The sequence below is a fragment of the Xiphias gladius genome, chromosome 1 (assembly GCF_016859285.1).
Source record: "Xiphias gladius isolate SHS-SW01 ecotype Sanya breed wild chromosome 1, ASM1685928v1, whole genome shotgun sequence".
NCBI lineage: Eukaryota > Metazoa > Chordata > Actinopteri > Istiophoriformes > Xiphiidae > Xiphias > Xiphias gladius.
This window is the reverse complement of record NC_053400.1, coordinates 8,040,851-8,061,435: the sequence shown is the minus strand read 5'-3', so window position 1 is coordinate 8,061,435 and position 20,585 is coordinate 8,040,851. Positions and strand designations below refer to the sequence as shown.

General features: G+C 39.7%; 1 protein-coding gene across 1 annotated transcript in view; it reads right to left on the bottom strand.

Annotated features, from left to right (window-relative positions):
- The window catches only part of ntrk3b (neurotrophic tyrosine kinase, receptor, type 3b), a 147,268-nt gene that overhangs the window by 68,771 nt on the left and 57,912 nt on the right, over positions 1 to 20,585 (bottom strand). The window contains exons 7-11 of the mRNA XM_040137960.1: positions 20,168 to 20,309; positions 13,284 to 13,589; positions 12,704 to 12,718; positions 8,244 to 8,296; positions 7,184 to 7,286 (exon numbers count right to left, since the gene is read on the bottom strand). Of these exons, the coding sequence (XP_039993894.1) occupies positions 7,184 to 7,286; positions 8,244 to 8,296; positions 12,704 to 12,718; positions 13,284 to 13,589; positions 20,168 to 20,309 (619 nt within the window). The remainder of the gene's footprint in view (positions 1 to 7,183; positions 7,287 to 8,243; positions 8,297 to 12,703; positions 12,719 to 13,283; positions 13,590 to 20,167; positions 20,310 to 20,585) is intronic.

Sequence of the window (20,585 nt, the reverse complement as noted above, 5' to 3'; positions counted from 1 at the left end):
TCAAAGTGCATTCAACAAGACCACTCGGCAAGTTTGGCCTTTTACTGGGTGTTACTTTACAATGCTTGGCACAACAGAGAAGTGTAAGGCTCTGCAGAAAGACAGAGAGGACAGAAGGCACTTAGCTATTAGCAGTCTAGTGCTGACAGTCCGAAGTCCAAAATAAAATAAAAGAAAAAATAGCAATCCTATTTGTACCAGGAACATCATGTCCGCAGCAGCAATCCCAGGTCACCCTGCACTCTAACTCCACCCAGGGACACAAAGCACCACAGCCAAACTCCTAGGGCAGGTTCTCATGCAACTTTGAAGTGAGATAAATAAGTAAACATCTCTTTTTTGTATTTTCATTTTCCACACAAGGTGCAAAAAGAACTAAGGAAAAACGCACAATGTTGCTTTGAGCTTGCAGGAAGCATCCAAATCCTTTTCACTAAAATTGCTTCGGCGTCAGCAACAGAGATAGTCTGAAAAACAACACAATATGATGACAAATGATGGAAGATGAACTTTACTTCTGAGTGCCTTCTTTTCTGGGAAGACATATAACCAGAAATGCTCATTTAAAAATAAGAGAAAACAGCACTTCCCGGTGTCTGTTGCTGTTTTTTTGGCAGCCCCCATCTGTCGCATATGTTCAGAGGAATGAATTACAGCCAATTAAGGTGGCTGGTGCTGTGGCAACTGAGCAAAGGGTAAACACCATTTGTACAGGAAAGACAAGAGGCTTGTAATCTGTATCTCTGTGCCTCTACTGATGAAGTAGAGTATTTTTATATCATATTATTAATATTGATTTTTTAAATCTGAATGAAGCCTTTTTAAATATTCAGGAAACATCCTATGTTTGCGTGAGACAAAGGCTTTTATGAAAAAACTAATTATGTTTTGAACAGAAAAGGAAAAACATAAAAAATACGTATTATTTTCAACATACGTAGTAGCACAAAAAGTCTATCAGTCTCATACACCATTGGTCAACAGAGGCTCCTGAAATGTCCATAAAACATCTGTCCAGAAAAAGTCTCCATCTGTACATGATTGGTAAGAGCGTTAATGTGTTAGCACTTTTCTGCCCTCTGTAATTTAGCATGGATTTACATTTTTAGTTCAGTTAAAAAAACACAACGTATAAAACTGACAGTTAGAATCCAGTGAGTTAATTTTATTTTAAATATCTTTACTGGCTTGAAGATAAATGAATTCATAAATAAGGACAAACTGGTGCATGATAATAAGGGATTTCAATTTGAAATTTAGTAATTACATTACGGTTACTAATGCTAGTAATGCTCCGTTACCTCACCGTATTAGAGGTCTTGCTGTTTGTTGTTTTACAGGGAGTTGGATGCCATTCAGAGTTAAAGGCTGCATGTCTTCACTGCGCAGGGAGAACTCCTGAAATTTTGCTGAGTGTCACTACTGGGGCTAATGTTAAGCTATGGAAGCTGACTTCTCATTAAACCACAACATCTCGTTTTCTAGTTCTACATGGTTTATATACATATAAGAGTTGGGTTGTTTAAAAGCACCTTGTTAACAGGTGCTATACAAATAAACTTGCCTTGTCTTAATTTTATAGTCATAATAGGTTTTCTGTGTAAAGTTATAATCGATGACGGTTCATTACATTTGTGTTATATGTTGAATGGACTCGGTTTCTCTAACAGCAGGTCCAAAAGTATTAAGGCATATAAATCACATTTAATTGTGAGATTTTTTCCTGAAAATTTACTTGAAATTTGTACAGACACATAGCAAGAATATCTGTCCGTCTGCCTGTCTATAGACGGACATGTCTCACTGTTTGGCAGCACAGCTCACTCTGGTCACTGGAGGCCAAGCGAGGCAGTGATGCAGTAAATGCTGCAGTGTGAGTGTGTGTGTGTGTGTATGTGTGTGTGTTTGCATGTGTGTATGGGTGTGTGCATGTTTGTGTGTGTGTGTGGGCTGATCATCCCCAGGCCTGGTTCAGGTAATGTAGCGGAGAGGAGGGTAAGCCGCCCTGACGCACAAGCCTGGATGACAGGCCGCCACAGGGTACGCTTTGTGTGTGTGTGTGTGTCAGTGTAGGTGTATGTGTCACTGTGTTGGTGGGCCTCTCTGTGGTTTACCCACATACAAAATCTATCTGTGTCTCTAAAAACCCAACAACAGTCTATGCTGATTAAGTCAAAAATTCTAATGGGAGTGGACTGGCCAATGTCTTAAAAATGTCACGAGTTCATTTCTCGCAACATGTGCTCCTGATCACTGAGAAAGACCCCAACCTGCACACTATGTGTAGCAGTGGTAACTAAGTGGCTAGATGGCTAAAGAGTGTCAGTGCTCACCTTGACTCACAGGTCGCCTGCAGCCTGATCCCTCTAACTCTGCTGACCCTGACTTTTTGGTGTCTCAGCTTTTATGAGTCAGTCATTTGCTTCGCTCAGCATTTCCAATCTCATAGTATTAATAGGGTTAAAGACTCAGGGCCAGATTTGCACCTACAGACTTGCGTGTTATTTATCCAACTGGCACAATGGAAAGCCCTGAAAGTCTGTCTATCATGTGAGGCTGGCGTGAGTGCAAAAAGTGTAATTTTGTATTTAATCGGGGATCAAGTAAATAACAATTGCAGATACAGTAGGTATGACTGTAGGGCTGCACCTTTTTGGGCTATTTTTTGATCTACAAAATGTCAGTAAATATTGAAAAATGGTCCAAGGTGACATCGTCAAATTGTCCAAACCCAACCATATTCAGTTTACTATAAAATAAGTTTGAGAAAAGACCAAATATTCACATTTGAGATGTTGGGACTGGTGATATTTTTTTGGCATTTTTGCTGAAAAAATAACTTACATATTGATTATGAAAATGATTTTTTTTTCAATTAATCAACTAATTGTTCTAAGCTCTAGTTGATTGAAAAGTACACTTGATTAATTGAGGTTCACCCAATTTGTGACAGTCAGTTGTAAAGAGCAACTTAACACACTTTTTTTGAGAAATTACGCTTTGTTTGTATGCTGTCACCATTTGTATGGGGAAGAAGTCGGTCAGAGGCACTAATCCGAAAGGTAGGGAATTCAAGCAGTTGTTAACAAAACGTGGAGCAACAGCCACTCAATCAAAAGCGATCCAGAATTTAAAAGTTAAGCTATTTAAGCTGGAGATTGTGTTTTCATTTTTTTCAGTGGCATAATTTTTAGCTCTCGCCCACCATTGGGGACACACGTGACAGAGTTTTAAGCTCTGTGACTGGATGGTTGTTGCATAAATGCAGCTTAGGAGCCGCAATTAACAGCTCGCATTTTACTCAAACAACCCAAAAAATCTTTTCTTACAGCTTGAAAATTGAAAGCAGTAACAGTGAATTTTGCACCTCTGAAGATTAAAGGATGGTTTTGGCAGAGAAGAAAAACTTCTTCATTGTACTCTATAGTACAGAAATCTAAGTAACAACCCAAGTAAGTGTATGTGAAAACTGTGCTGATGTACTCTGGATCATAAACTAAATCTAACAGACTGATCAATACAAAGAAAAACCAAGTTTCAATTAGTTCAAGAAACATCCATCTTTGAACTGTTGATTAACAACTACCAGTGCCTTGCCTTCCTAATATTAATGTCAATCAGTGTTGCTCCTTCCATCATCTGTCAGTTAATCCTGACATGTTACCTCTTTCTTTTTTCGGTCACTATATATTTTCAGTCAAAACTCTGCAGTGAAATGTGGCCAAAAATAGTGATTGTATAATCTGCTCCTCATGTAAACACACAGCAGCTGCCAACAACTACTGTGGATGAGCCCCAGAAATTCTCAGAATGCAGCACAATGTAGCATTGAGTCCCAAGTCCTATCGGGACCCTCAGAATTAGTTCAAATGGTTTTATTTCCAAAATTCAGATCTGGGTAGGTTACTGCAATGATGCAATGATGACAAAAATATCTTAAACTTTTTAGGAGTTGGTGATTCTTGTGAAGTTTCCTATTTTTGCAGTCAGTTACAGTTTTAAAAATCGGGTCTACACTCTGAAAATAGATGGTAATAAAAATGGATGGAAACATCTGGCCTGGATCTCTGTTTTGAAAAAGGTCTTATTGAGGAGATATGGAAGGTGACAAAATTATATACAATTTGTTGTATATTGGCTGCATTTAGAGCAGCAAGTGTGGGGTAATTTTCTACTAGAACATAAGAAAAGATGACAGGGGAGCATAATACTTATTACTGACATGCTGAGTGTCTTTTTCTAAAGAAGCATTATTGATTCCCTGCTGACAAAGATCTGTGTGAAATACACTTCAAAACGGGGTGAATCACAATGTGAAAGATGAACCTGCTGCTTATGCTGCGAGAGGTTTTAGCAAGGAGGTAAGATGACAAGAAACTGATCAGAGCAACAGGTTATCTACAGTCCATTTTCACGCGCACACACACACGTGCACACAATTACATATACACACACAGACAGGCAAAGTATCTTGCATAAAACCACAATTACAACCACATAAACTACGCAGCAGTGTATCACTCAGAGTTGTAAATGCAAGGCAGCCTGTGGATGGGCCTGGCGGTGGGCCTTGAAATGCTAGCAAATCAATTGAATGTAGCCCCCCACACACAAACATACATACACACACACACACACACACACACACACACACACACACACACACACACACACACACACACACACACACACTCCAGCCACATAAAAGAAAAAAATAAAAACTGAATTTTTATTGGATGCCCAGAAACGGTCGGTGATCAAATGCCAACAACCAAAAGAGCCACAGTGATTTAGTGGAGCGAAAATCCATTATGGCTCCATCCAAAGGTAATGACTTCTTCAGGCCTTCCAGCTGATTCTCCTGAACAAGTGTGGGAGGAGAACACACACATTGGACAATTCAGGCCTTTGTACAGAACAGCGTGAGGTCTTGAAAGAGTCCAAACTGACATCACCTTTCTTTAAGTCTTTTATTCCTTCAATCGCTCACACAGTGACAGTGGCGACAGAGGCATCTCTATTTAAACTGAACTGGATCATGTACCTACAGTCCGATGATACAAACTACTACCTGATAGAAAATGGGAAGAGCAAATGTGGCAGCACTAATACTGATGCCTCCTAATTTGTTAATGATGATATGAAGACATAAAGCTAAGCATTATGACAGTAATAAGGTAAAAATAGCAGAAGCAGTATTGAATTTTCATCCTGCAGTAGCCTATAGGCTGCAGTATATCCTCCACATGGAAAAAAACTAGACTCATCAGCAGTGCTCACAGCTCAACCTGGTGATTTGCTCAGCCTCGCATGTGCTTCTTTTTGCTTTGCTACAACAGTAATTTATAAAACAATTAGTTACCTTGACAAAGGCAGCTAATCTCAAATTAGTCTGGGAAAAAATCTGAGCAGGGAAAAATACATAAAAAAAGGCTTTTCAGTCATTCGACAGAAAACACAGGTGTCCTTAAGCAAAGCAGGTAATCTTAACAAATTGAATGAAACAGCAAGCATTGCTGAAGAAGCGCACGGATCTCGGTGAGATAGCCGTGCAATGCAATTTTTAAAAAAGGCCCCACAGTGTCCAAGAGAACTCTGGACCTTGTCATCGGGGAGATAGATTACCATCTTCACCGCTCCTGCTCGGAGAGCACTGAAACTGCATTTGAAGCACCCTTTTGCTAAGAGTTGACTCCTACAGTAATGGCGGGTGCTCTGAGCAGTAAAAACATACTAAGCTCTCATTGCTGCCAGCACTATGAAGCAGTGCCTTTTATTAGTGTGAAAATAAGGCCCATTACACCCAGAATCGTACTGATTCCCTGATGTTGCATTTACTGGACTGTGAATTAAATAAAAATCACAAAAACGACTCACACTGGAGGGTGGATGTATAGATGTTAAAAAAACTTGTTTAAAAAGCACTGCCGTCTACCTGGTAATGGTGCTTTACACTACTAAGGACTGTGGTTGTTGAAAAGTAGACGCATCATTAGCAAGCAGCTGTGGCAACAATTAAATCTTATTTAATACATACAAACACAGAGGGTTAAACTGCCTTCATGCCATGGATTTTAGGATGCTCTGTATGTGATCTCTTGTTAGCAACATCTTGCTTTTTATTATCTTTTTTTTTTAAAATCGGGATTGTTGACTTTTGTTTTCTTTGTGTCGAACCAGTTTGTCAGCACAGCTTCAATTCATACGACTTGCCACGACATTACAAACACGTCTGTAAAGCCTCATTAACTATAAGACTCACTCTTGGTTAGAGCCAGCTTTAGGCCAATGCAGTAATTGCCACCCCCTAAATAATTACAGCGGAGAGTTCTTTACCGAGGTAAGTAACAAACTCTAATCCTGTAAAGTAGCTAATTAAGAGGTGGCGGCGGCTAATATGACTTTACACCATACTTACAGTATGAAACGTAAAACATGCATGGTCTGAGGTGATTGGGTCATGTTATTAAAACATATTCTGATTAAAGAGAAAAAAAAGGAGATAAATGCTAGGAATTCACAGACACAAGCAGATACGGCTACTCAGCCCGCCAACGGATACAAACACTTGAGCCTGAACCACAGGATCTGAGCCGCTACCGTCCTCTCCTCTTTGCTCAGCTGTCTGTTCCCAGATCAGCGCTACGACGGCTTTTGCCTCTTCCTCAATGCCAATGCCAGAGAGATAAGCAAAACCTGGAGCTGACCCAAAATGAAAGCTCAGCATGCACAAAAGACATATTAATCCTACTGAATTCCTCAGCATGATCGACAGTGCCAAGTCCACTAATTAATTCAGGATCTCTTCTGCAATCGTTCCACATAGACATGGTGAATACATAGGGTGTATGTACAGTTTGCATGTACACCCTTCTTGAGTATTGATCTAGTTGTCCGTATATGTGCATGTGTATGGGTGATTGCAAATATATGACCTTTGGCAGGCCTCAACTACGTGCACCATGTGGGGGGGGGGGGACTCGAGAATATGACTTAAGTGCAGTAGCGGATCAGTAAACATTCAGTAAAAAGTAGGACTTCTAGAGTAGCTGCATATGTACATTTTTAGTGAACAAAGGTTTGGAAGAGAAGATTAACTAGGAGAATGGATTCTGCACAGAAAGGCAAACAACAAAGCTGTGTGTCTGCCTATCTGCTCATCAGACTATTTGTGTAGTCTTACCTTTCATACCGAATTTGGAGCGCCGGCCGTATTTGTTGATGAGAACAAAAAGGACAAGGAGGAGGACGCACGCGAAGCCAGCCAAACCAACAGCGATGGAAACCTGGGAGAAACAAAATGCTTTGTCAGACTGAGGCAGCGATGAAAAGAATGTGTTGACATCATAATCTTTCCCAGATTTTTGATCACTTTAAATACTGCAAATCAGAGTTTAATCCACTAGATTGTGACTATTACTTTTTCACAGATTGCAGCCCCCTGGAAAAGAAGTTAAACAGCTGTCTGGCTGTGATGTATTCCAGTTGACAGAATTTTATTTAAATGTGATCCTCATCTACAGCCAGATTTACTCTCGGTGCATTTTGGAAAAAAGTGCAGAAGCTACTTTAAAGTCTCACGTATGGATATGTAAGAATAAATACTATAAATAATGAAAATATTCACATCTTCTTTTTTTCCACAGTTTACTCAGTGAAATTTGCCTCTCACCATCATCTACAGGATTCAGAGTTTCCATGGTTAATGCCAAGCTGCCAAACAAATGTGTTATCGATCGCTTGGCAAAACTCCTCCCCTGAAGTGAGACTGTCCAATCAAACCTTAGCAACCCTACAGACCTACAGTATATTTTTCCACCGCAGACATTTTAGCTTGTCATAGCAACAAAAACACAGGTGCAAATGATAACATTAAATATGACTGTGCTCCATTTAGGTGACCTTGTTCCAGGCCCGTGGTATTGCGGATGCTGTTTTACTGTCGTAGGCTTACTTCCGCATTTCCTAACATTTTTAAACAGCATCACCCACAGCAGGAAAGTGTTACCACCATCAACATCATTAGTGTCCAAACACACAACTTTGAAAAATGACTAAAATCGTTTGGTGTGTTGGTGTCTTTATGTCTCAGCATGTCAACACACAGTACAAAACCCTACAAGGGTCCTTTGACAGATAAAAGGCAGTGTAGATTTGTGCTGAAACACACAGCAGCTCTCTGCTGACTCCAGCGGCAACATCTTTAACATCTGTTTCATCAACATCATTAAGGAAGAACTCACCCCGAATGTATCTTCATCTTTTCGGCCTGAACCATCGGTAGGCGTCGGAGAAACTGCAACACAAAAACACAAAACAGGCATCAGTTGCTGTGAATAAGAATAAACCTTTAATGGCTGTGGAGTTTACTTTCACATGCAATTACAGTAAATATGGAGTAAACTAAGAATGTTTCATACTTTTTTTTTTACAGTAAGATTCTTATTGCAATGTACTGGCAAGCACTGTGCTCTGGAAAATATACTTTAAGTACGCAACAAGGTGGGTACACTAGAATGAGCTACTTTTTCAGTCTCCCGTTTATGCACCGGTTATCACATTAAATCAGTGTAACACTTGGGTTAATGCACAGCTTCAAAGTCTGAATAAAGTGACCTGATGTGCTCTCTACTGTATATAACTGAAAACATCTTTTCAGTATCTCCACAAAATAACATCCACCAAGGAGGGTATTTTTCACCCATGTCTGTTTGTTTGTTGGTTGCTTTGTTTATTTTTCAGCAGGATTACACAAAAAGTACTGAAAATTACTACTTAAAAGTACTTAAATATAGGTGTATATCTGGTTAAAGAGGCAGATCCAGGAATTTTTTTATCTCTTTCCTTAACATTGAGAGATACAGCATTCGATATTGTCGTCAGTTTCTCAGGAAATAATGTATGGATCTTGATGTAAAAAAATCAGACATATTTATGGTGGTGACATCTATGAGTTTGTACAAATTGGTGCGGATGCAGATAATAATCCGGATCTGGTGGAAGGAAACGCTGACTCTGCATTACTCGCACAGTTTTACTTATTATGTTTTATGCCAAACAAATCATTTGTTTTCAGACTACTTTCTTTTCCTTTTCATTATTCTATTATAAGAGCTAGACAGACGTATAGGTTTAATTGGCCTTGACGGAGGTATGCTGAGAGCCATTCTAGTTAATGTATTGTGACGGGTCTCATTGCTATTTCAAAATATCTTTTTGTGCTTTCCTCATTTGTGTGTCTCTCCTATATATAAACGCTTGAAAATATGAGTATTTGTTTCTCAAGTTTTTCTGACTATTGAATAAATGTTAAATCTCTCACAGTGGACTGACGTGAACAGGAAGAACTATGCCTTCCCCCTGATGAACAATGCAATTTTATGAGTTTTAGCCACCTAAAACCTCAAATGTAACAGAAAAGACATTGTGGAATTTTAACACAATTGCACAAACACGCACTCATGCTTGTACACACACAAAGATACAGAATAATGAAAACAAGCGGTTTTACAGCTAAACACAATTATACAAGCAGAAAAACAGAAAAGAAGCTCATACAGACTACAGCACCAAATGCTAAATTAGGTAAAATTGAATCAGCTGAAAAATGCATTGAAAAATGCATTGAACTTAATCAAACCTGACATCTTTATCTAAAAAAATCTGACAGATTTTTAGACACAACTGTAGACTACTTGACTCAGGTCAAGCAGAAGAACTCTACAGTCAACAGTAGTCATATTAATGTCTAAATATCCATTCTGACTCATGTCTTGATGTTGAAATGCATGTCATACCTCTACAAACAAGAGGTTCTGGCAAGAAGAGCAGAGGTTTGAGGAGTGTAAGGAGAAGAGGACAGAGACAAAGCCATGAAACGAAATGAACTGGTGTCAGGGAAACTCCACTCTGAGGCCTCCAGCCAGGACACCAGAGACTAATTGTGGGCAAATTAATGGCCACATGGCAGACTGGCTGCCACTGGCTCAGACACACACAGTACACTAAAGTGCATTGCTGTGTGTGTGAGTGTGTGTTCCCTACTTACCATCCCTATGTCCCTCAGCCCTCATCCCTCGCTCCTCCCCTCCCTTTGGCCTCCTCTCTCCTCACTAGCATTAGTATCAGTCAACCCATCAGTCTCTCTTCTGCTGCTTGACTCACACTCTCCTCCCCTACACACCTCTCCCTCACCTGCCTCACTCCCAGAAACCGTGTGAGTGGCTAAGTGTGTGCGTATGTGTGGCAACATAGAGTCGTTGCCTGCGTAATGCAGCTGACCACACAGTCAACATCCATCCGTCTCCATCCTGGGCCACGCTGCAGCTTTATAATCCGTGGCTGATTAGAAAGAACGGCCTCATATGGAGATGGAAGAAGACTCAGATGAAGGTCAGAGATCAGACCAGCCCACTTTGTTTAAGCCATCAACAGTGAGGCTGCCACAACAGCCTGAGGCCAAGCCACACATCACACGCAGGAGATTTACGATGCAGTGTGAGAGCAGGCCAAAGCATTGTTTCCGCAATATGACAGCACTTACCGCTTCCCGAACATTCACACATCACCAGCTAACGGGGTGGGAAACTGGCTTGTTTACACTGAAGATGATTAGTTAGGGGGTTAGAGAAGCAGCATAGCTATGCATGCCGAGTTTTTGATACAAGTCCCAATAAGCAGAATGAGAAAAATCTGGGGTGCCCTAATAGCTGAATGTTAAAGAGCATACCACATGACTATAGCAGTCCCTGGCTCGATTCCAGCCAGGGACTTTTGTTGCATATTCTACGCACTACTAAAAACACTAAAGCCAGAGACAATCTTTGGGGAAAAAGAAGGGAGAGAGAAAGAAAGACTTGACCCTTCCTCAACAAAAGATTTCTCCCTAAACCCCTCCCTGAGTAGCAATCATAGTTAAGCAACTGTAACAAAGTAAAGTAAGTCTGTCTGGTTTTGGATTTCTCCACATGAAGAAGCAGCGTGTGTGTGGCTGTATTTAGAGCGATATTCTATATTTAAAGAATTTGGAGGGTGGTCTCTTTTTTTCTTTGCTTTTGTGTTCAACAGTGTGCTTACTTGCTCTAATATAAGTTGCAGTTGTTAGCATGTCCAGCTATTTAGCTTACTACCTACAGCAGTAACCAAGCTTTACTTAATAAGAAGAAGGAGCATTCCATACTATATTCTTTTGTGGGGTTACAGGTTACATTTAAAAAAAGTTCATAACTTAACACATCTGCTGTGTAATATTTGCCTTCTGTGTGGGAGCTGGTCCTGGGTTCTCTTGTTACATCAAAAGTTAATCATACTGTTTGGAAAACAACAACGAAGCATATAAATCTAGCCTCTGTCAGGCTTGTTTGGGTTTGTAAGCTAAACAGCCAACCAGGGTTATGTTAGAAAGAAATAACAGTTGTATGGTACATTTTACCTGCCATCATGCTTTCAAACCACAATACTTTGATGTCATACAGCTATCAAGTGCATAAAACACCCCTTTGCATAGTTCTTGTTTTAAATGAGTCAGCTTGAAACACTGAAAAGTTAGCTGGAAGCGACATTTTTAAAAAAACTCATGGAGATACCGTTAGCTCGAATAAATAGCTAATATGACCTTATTGGCTACAGTTGATAAATTCTGCCATAGTTTCAGCTGGCAGAACTGATGGTTGCATGTTATAGAGAGAAGGCTATTTTTGTCTATGTCTGAAATTAAGGACTCATGGCTTTAAAATTTACTAAGAATTTTGAGTGGTAACTAACATTATCAACAGGTATAGTATCAGTGACTATGGGGGGCAGGGCTTAGCAAATAGATGACCAAGGCATTAGCTGCTCAAGTAGAGTTCCTAGGAAGCAGAGTAGGGAATTCTGGCACAATGTCTCCTACTTCCAAGATGCATGGAGAAAGGAAAAATTCCAGCAACACTCGGAGCATAAAGAACGACTTTATTGTCAGACCAATGCGTTTTTCACTTGTGGCCTTCATCAGGGTCATCCTCACTGGATGTTACTGGAGTTTTTACCTCTTCAAGCAGAGTTCCTTACCAACCAGCACAGTGGTCGTACAGTACGCCTCACTGTGAGAGCCTATGGAAGTGTCTGAACGTAAAGTGGGGCATCACTGATGCATCAATCTGAAGCATAAAATCTTCCAAAAAAAAAAAAAAAAAGGCAGAGAAGGGTCTGGTGACTTGTGGAAAACCGTGATCCACTGAGTTGCTGTTGCCCTGCTTTAAAACTAGCACGGACAGTAACATAACACCAGCGTTTATGAGGAATAAAATATTATTTAGTGTAAAGACTCAGCATTACCCCCAACAAGCTAAAAAAAGCAGTTTTGACTAAAAGTTTGGTAATTTGAATCCTAAAACAAGGGGGCGTAATCCACACAGGGACTGTAAATACTGTTCCTTCTCTCTTAACAGCCTGGGGTGCCCTTGAGCAAAGAATAGATTAAACTATATGCTCAGTATGTTCGGCAAAGCCTTGAGTTTAAGTAAAATTTAGCAGCAATGCTAACAGCTTTTTATGAACTGCAAGACAAAGTGAACAAATTTCTCCATGGTTACTGTCTTAACAATGACAGTCCAAACATAAATTATGTGTTTATCTGTGTGCATAATGACACCAAACAAACAAGACACACAAAAAACTATGCCAAAAAAATAGCAGGTTTAAATTTAAAAATAGAAACACTCACCTAGTTCCACTATGCCTGCAAAAGAGAAGACAGATAAAGTCACACTTTGTCAATAAATTGACACAAGGTATTAACCTTGGAATATTGACCATGGGGAGAAATTTGACAGTCTTTGTGGGTTTATTCCCCCTCCCTGTGAACTCAGGATGAACTGCAGGCGAACAATCTACCTGACTGAACTGTGGAGGAACTCTGGCTGCTATCCAGCCAGCAGGGATCAGCTCCACAACCTGCAACCTCTGAAGCGAGATTTTAATAAAACTAAAAGCCACCAATAGTACTTCCACCTAGAAAGGAACCTGTAATTCATGGTAGTGAAAACAAGAAATTCAACTGGTCGAAGACTCGGTCGAATTGTGTTGCTCATTCCCAAATAGTAGGCCATGCTATCTCTTGTGGGACTCAGGGAGTTATGTGATATCCAGGCAGTAAAAATGTGTTAGTAACCCTTGTATAAATTACATTTTACCTATTCTATTAGTCTATTGTGATTATGGGGACATCAAATCTGTTAACTGTGCATCACTCATTAACCACACATACAGTGAGGAACAATTACCAACAGAAATGGTCCACTCACCTTCGTCAATGATGCCTGGCTCCATGAGGAAGTGACCATACACCGTCTTGGTGACTGTTCCCAGGGGGTTGCTGGCCTCCAGAGTATAGTTGCCATTGTTGATGTGCGTTGGGTTCTGGAAGGTCAGACAGCCCTCAAGATAGTCCTGGTAGAAGTCCATCTCAGTGCGGATGTACTCGGTCTGGAGAATCTCCTTTTGCTTGTGGAACCAACGTAGCTTGGGGTGGGGGTAACCACGAACTGTGAACTCGATACATGTATGGAGGCGCTGCTCGGGCTCAGCCAGTCTCAGGATGACTGGAGGAACTGCAGTGAGGAATGAAAGAAACCATGTCATTTAAAAGACAAAGAAACATTATAGGCATCCAGAGGATTAGGGAAAGAGCAGTGAGTAGTTCCTTGACCACCTTCTTTCTTTCTTTCTTCCTTCTTAAAACCTTGTGTTTGCCTGATTTTAAACATATGCTGAAGTATTCCAAAGACCTTTATGTGTTGAGAAAGTTTCTACAACCCTTGGGCTGATGAAAACCTTTCCTAATTATTTGAATAGCCTCAAAAAAGTGCAGCAGCAGACTAAACACAGAGCTGTTTTGATTTGCTCTGGGAAAGATGACATTTACGAGTTAGGTTTCTTGCCTTGGAGTGGCAATGAGCCTTTTACCTTGTGTTACATATTGTAGCAGTACACTGGACGGTTAGGAAAATAAACAGATAGAGGGACTCCTCTTGCCTGAAATAGACAGATGAATCCCCTCTGGATTGCACAGAGCCTCTCGATCCTGACATGCAGCAACACACCTCTGAGTCCACAACACCACCAAGCCGAGAGGCAATTTATCACTTTAATACCATCAGATACATTTCATAAACAATTCATTCACTGATTTGTCTTTGTGATGAGTCACTCTTGCTGCTACATCTTCAAAACTAAATATTTGGCAGATGGTATTACCTCTGTCTGTGTTCTACATACCAGCCGCCCCCCCCAACAAAAATACCCGCCCACCTCCACGGCTCACACACACACACACACACACACACACACACACACACATCCACACTCGTGATACACTATCACTTTGTCTCTTGCTGGGTCTCAGTGAAGCCTGCAATTTCAATAGGTATGTGTGAGCAATCCCATTAATATGACTGAGGTTATATGTATGTGGTTTATGTTGTCAGTAAGACAGCCCTGCAGCTGTCCCAATGAATCCTAACCAGCAGTTTCATGCAGTGTACTACTTAATAGTATGTTTCCCGATCAGAGTTTTAATCATGAGATAAGGTTAGGGTTCGTTAAGTCATTTATTAATTAAAAATATAAAATATTTGACGATTACAATCTAATGGGCGGTTTTCATGGCCAGATTAATCTGTTTGGCCCCAGGGCAAAAGTTTGTTGTTGGGTGCCAAATAACTCCCTCCATTATCAGTGCATTGTATTTGTACTCTATCGCCTCCAAGTTCCCATTATTGTAAGAACAATAAGCAAAGCGTATAGTATAGCAAAGAGTATATGTCAGCTTTATTGTTTGCCCAAACATCCAACCAGTACTCCCATTCTGGGCCCAGATTTTCTGTATGTTAGTTTGTTTGAGGCATTTTGATTAAACAACTTTTTTTGGGAAAATGTACAATAAGAGCACAATAAAGCCCTGTTTGCAGCTCTGTGAAAATGTCGGTATTGTGCCTGCAAAAAAAAGTAAGTACTGGACATGTTAAAATTTTGACCTAATGATGGTGCTAATATGAGAAAGTTGAGGTTGTTATAATTCATCCAGAGGAGGACCTGCTTGTATGAAGCAAACTCCATAGCAATTTATCCAATACTTGTTAAGACATTTCACTTAAAACCACAAATGGTGGAACTAAATGAAAAGTCAATAGATCACCAACTTCAGCAGGATTCATCCACTGGGGACCAAGGATGTCTGTACAAAATTTGTTTCCCTCCCATCTTGTAGATGTTGAGATATTTCACTGGATAAGAAAGATTAATGGTGATCCATTTAATACTTGTAGAGATATTTTAGTCTGGACCAAGATGGTGGACTAACCCAGCAACACACCAACATCGGTATGCTACTAGCATGGCTAAAAAGGGTCTTTACAAGACAGGGCCAAAATGACGTTAAAACACAGGGTCTGTCTTAGCTTATACTGTACTGTGCAAAGTCCTGACCAAATTAGCAAATAATTAAATTGCATATAACCTATTGACCTGCATTGAACTTGGAGCTTTTTGGGCCCCTGGGGGTCTTTGATCCAGGGCAGTTTCCCTTTTTTCCCCACTTTGCCTAGTTAGTAATCCAGCCAGAGTGTCATGTCACTGCTGATCAAGAAGTAATTGTAAAGCCACCAGTATACCCCACTAGATTTGCTTGTGGGGGCATATGTCTGTCAATTTCTGTAACTTTCCAAAACCAACAATCCGACATCCTACATTCACACCCACTTCACACTGTTATTGTCCAGCTGTGAGGAGTTGAGAAAGTAAGTGGGGTTTGAACCTCTCTCTCAAGTTCGTTTTTTCATACTTTACACATCTACTTCTGTCATTTTCATGTGTACAGCCAAAGGCCAAACTGCCATCCAGGAAAGGCTGTCTGAAAATGTGCACCTTTATCCCCATATTTAGATGTTTACTGTGTCTCCCCCCTCTCTATGTTGACCTGCTATTCATTTTGTCTTTCATTGTGGCTGTTTGGTTCTGGTATAAAAACTTTTGATTTACTAAGTGGTTGGACAACAGGTTGTACAAAACTGCTTTTTTCTAGCATACCTCGGCCCAAATTGTAAACGCAGCAATTGTGTTTTATCATTAACAGACAGAAATAGACTGTGAATGATTAATTTTAAATGATTTTCAGATAAATTGATAATAAAAGTAACTGTGAGTTACATCTCTGGTTATTATATCTGTCATTAATTGTGTACCAACGGATGATGATGTTTTCAAACCAAATAATCATCCAGTAAGGACATGACTAAACTATATATTGGTGTTTAAAAGCTGTCATTTCATAAATTGCTTTGGTGATATTGTTCCTGCCAGACAATAGTGACAATAAAGTAATTCAGTTGAACTAAAGGCTAAGACGTGTATGTGTGATCATGTTGATGTGGGGGCGTGTGCAGATCTGTGATTTTGAGCACAGGAAGAAAGAGAAAAGATGGTGGTGAGAGAAAAGAAGACAGAGGAGGGAGGACGAAGTGAGGCGGTATACAGCCTAAAGACAGAGAGAGGAAAAAGAGTGGAAAAAACAAAATTCTCATGTTGATGGACAGTTAGGGACCAATCCATTTTCCCCTCAGTGAGGCTGTCAGCCCAGTCGCAGTCAATACAATACAAGTCATTACAGCACTCCATACTGGCCTATAACAACATGGTGTCCTCATGGAGCTCATACAGATGACAAGCTTTGATAACTACATGCCTTTGATCAGTGAGAACACTGAAAACAAGGCTAGTTTTGCAATGTTATCTAGTGGTAACACTGGTGGCTTATTTCAAATGCCATGTTCCAGCCAGACTACAGACAGGACAACATGGCTGACGTTGACAGGGGAGGCAACTGTTTCATAACACACGTATTTTAACACATTCCCTCGGGGTTGAACCACATTTTGATTAAGATTTCAACCTGTATGAAGCAGCACAGTTATATCTAAAATATCAGGAGGGCTACAATAACCTAATTTCTTAATTAATCTGTCATAATTAGAGTTAAGGCCTTACTCTACCTGTAGAGTGACTCAGGGAAGAGAACTACTAACCCAGGTGTTAGATAGCACCATGTTCTTAATAGAGAGCTACACCTTGCTTATAGGACTGAAGGAAAAACCATGGTGACTTATGAGTCCACAATGCTGTAGAGCTGCTATTGTTCTAAACAGCAGCAGAACAATGGGTCTGCAGAATTTGCATTGTGGCTAATTACAGTTTTGCTAAAATAGGGAACTCGTCTTTGAATGCAGCGAATGTCACTTAACGGCTGGTAATTTCACTGTCAATCAGATTACTCCCTAATCAGAGCAGCAGTTTATGCTATTTTATGACATTTCCAGACACAATAGGCTGCACAGGGGAGGAAATGTAATTACCATCAGAGCATGTGGTGAAAAATTAATAAGTCAATTTGCAGCACCAGCAGAGATTGTCAACAGAAAAAAAATGCCTAAAGATATACACTACATCCATAGTGTCCATGTGGAGGAAGCCCTGAGGACTAGATGTTGCAAAGTTAATCTGTCATTCTAGCATGTTCCTTAGCAGCTCCGCTCCAGTAGGGAGTGTTTGAAGTGCTGACAAATCTTGCCTGTCCTATAGTGTGATGCATTGTAAACAGCCACAATAGATTGTGCTCTACAACAACAAGCTTGCTACAAAGAGAAAAATGTCAGCCACCTTTGATTAATATTGGCTTTGAGTACAGTCTGTCCCAAATATGCCCAGAGCCAATCGACAGGGTAAACTTATGTAAGAGCTGATGTATATACTGTAATTCATGGCCTGGATGTTTAGAGGAATATTCTGATGGTTACCAAATCATTGCTTTATCATTGCTGAGGGTTATACTTTTTTTTTCTTTTCTCTTTCCGCTCAGATCAAGGCTGAGCTTTCATGTTGGCTGGAGGGTATATTCTTGCTAATTGGCTACATCAATTTCACTTGGTTTGTAACTGTGCAACACCTCATTGCATTCTAAATGTACCTGCATAATATGGCTGCTTTATACAGGAGATTTTTTTCCTGTTGTAAATTATTCTCCTAGACTGTCAGTGTCATTAATACAAGATATATATCATTCTCCAACATAAGTCCATCAAAGCTGCCATAAAAGCCATCCTGTGCAAAAGAAAACCACCAAGTGTTCTTGGCTTCAAGCATTCTTACTTTACCCACTACATTTTAAATTTTAAAGTATTTTATAGAGCACTTCTTTTGCTTGACTTATTTTTCCTTACTGTCTGCCTGATTGTGTCTAATTAAAGTTAGTGGCAACCATTCATGTTGTGACTTATAAGAATCATATTACATAACTCCATATAACCAATTCTATTCACAATTCATAATGCAAACAAAAAAGACACTGTGAGGGCAGTGAGAGTGAGCCACCCCTTCCTCTAGCATTATTATTATTATTATTATTATTATTATTATTATTATTATTATTATTATTATTATTAATATCATCATAGCAGCTTTAAGGTTAGAGATAGGTTACGATTTTGGTTAAATGTTGAAAAAGTCAACATATATGCATATGTGGTTCAAGTTAGCACTGATTGTAGAGAAAACGTGAAATTCATTGATAGTGCAGATACATTCTTTCAGTGTTAACGTTTCCTTGCTATGTTGATAAAAAAAAGATAATCAGAGCTGCATTACATTTCCTGGAAATGTATTTACTAATGCAAATGAGGGCTATAAGGGTGTAATTGTAGGGGGCATAGTTGGCACAGACTATCATACAGTACATCACTACCCCTAGCTGGTGTTAGCTCTTCGCTATGGTCAGTCAGATTCAAAGCCAGCAGAACTACTGTCTTTAAAACCAACCAGTCCAGCTTGTCTTGGCTCTGACTAAATAGTTAGAGTAGCATTAGGACACTGATATACAGTATAGCTCACAAAATAATTGACTGGCAGATGACTGACAATGAAGCTATCCCCTGTACAAATGTCACTTCAGCACTTGTCTTTCTGTATATTGGTTATTTAATGGAGACACCAACCTCGCGGTCTGTAACAAACCATGCCAGATTTTACCAAACCGTGGTAGAACCCAGGTAAGTTGATGACCTCTAATGCAGATGAGCCACTAGCTCAGTGGTCAGCAACAAGATTTCATTCCAAGCAATCACTTCAGCAGAAGGGTTCAATGATTAAGCCCTTCAACAACAGAGTGACATAATTTCATATTTCAGAAAATAGGATCTATTACCCCTGACACATTACAGATGTTGTGGTGACTAGACTGATTATAATTTGTGTTATAGCATTGCTGATGGGGGTTGTAGCCCTTTACAATCATTCATGTCCCCCTCAAACTGTAATAACGTTGCGCCATCATCAATTAAAAATTTAAATTTGTCCAGTATTTTGGTTTACTTCCTAAGCTGATGACATTACACTCATTTAATATCAGAATGTTAGCACTGTCATTCTGAGCATGTTAGCATGCTGAAGTTAGCATTTAGCTGAAAGCACGACTCAGCCTACACACAGCCTCGCGGAGCCTTTGGGTTAATAGACTTTGCTCTGTGGCAACCCTGCTGTTAGCGGTAACAGTGTAAAACAGCCAGGTGATAAGATGTCACAGTCATTTTTACACACAAAAATATTCTAAAGATAATATTAAGGTGATCTATTTAAATACTCCAACTGTTTAATGTAACATTAGACAAACCATGTATAAAAAGTACAAAATGTCCAATATTCTACTATGTTGTCAAGCAAACAATGATTTTTTTGGTTTTCTTTTGTCATTGTTGTCCTGGTGAAGTTAACCTTTATGGTACTAAACATAAACAGTTTTGCAAATTAGGAGATTAATTAAACAAATCAGTCAGAATACGCAAATATTTTATGTCAACATATTCCCCCTCCAATAACATGGGCAGCATTAATATGAGCAATGCAGAGTTTTACTCATTTTATGAGAACATGAAAGTGTTTTCTTATTAACATGCAAATTTAAGTAACAACGTACACAAGGTAGAAACAGGTAATCTAGGAGAGCCTGTAGTGTTGCGTTTGAAGTGTCTCTGGTTGTGAGTTAATGTGTCAACTATGGGCTTGAATGTAGCCTTCCCCTCACCCCTACAGTGACTGGCCCAAATTTCCCCAAAGATTTCCTCACAGGAAAAATCCAACTCACACTGTACGTTGAGCTGTATGGAGGAGTTGGTCATCCCCACCACGTTCTCTGCAATGCAGGTCAGCTGGAAGTTGTTGTCATCTCGGCTGATGTTGAAAAGAGTCAGGTTGATAGAGTGGATATTGGGCCAGTACACGTTGGACTATGGACAGAGAAAGAAAGATACAGACAGAGAAAGAGAAATGTTTAGGTATTTGAATAATGTGCGACAGATATAATTATATTAAAGGGTTGAAGAAACAAAATAAAGTAAGGGGAATAGACAGTACCAGTTACTTCCATGATTTAGTCTGGTCTTACAACTATAGTGTAAGAATTGCAGCGAGAAGGTAAAGAGTGATATATTGTAAATATTGGCAGTAATTCGACTGATTCACAACTTTACACCTTTGGGTAACCAAATACAATCTTTATGTTT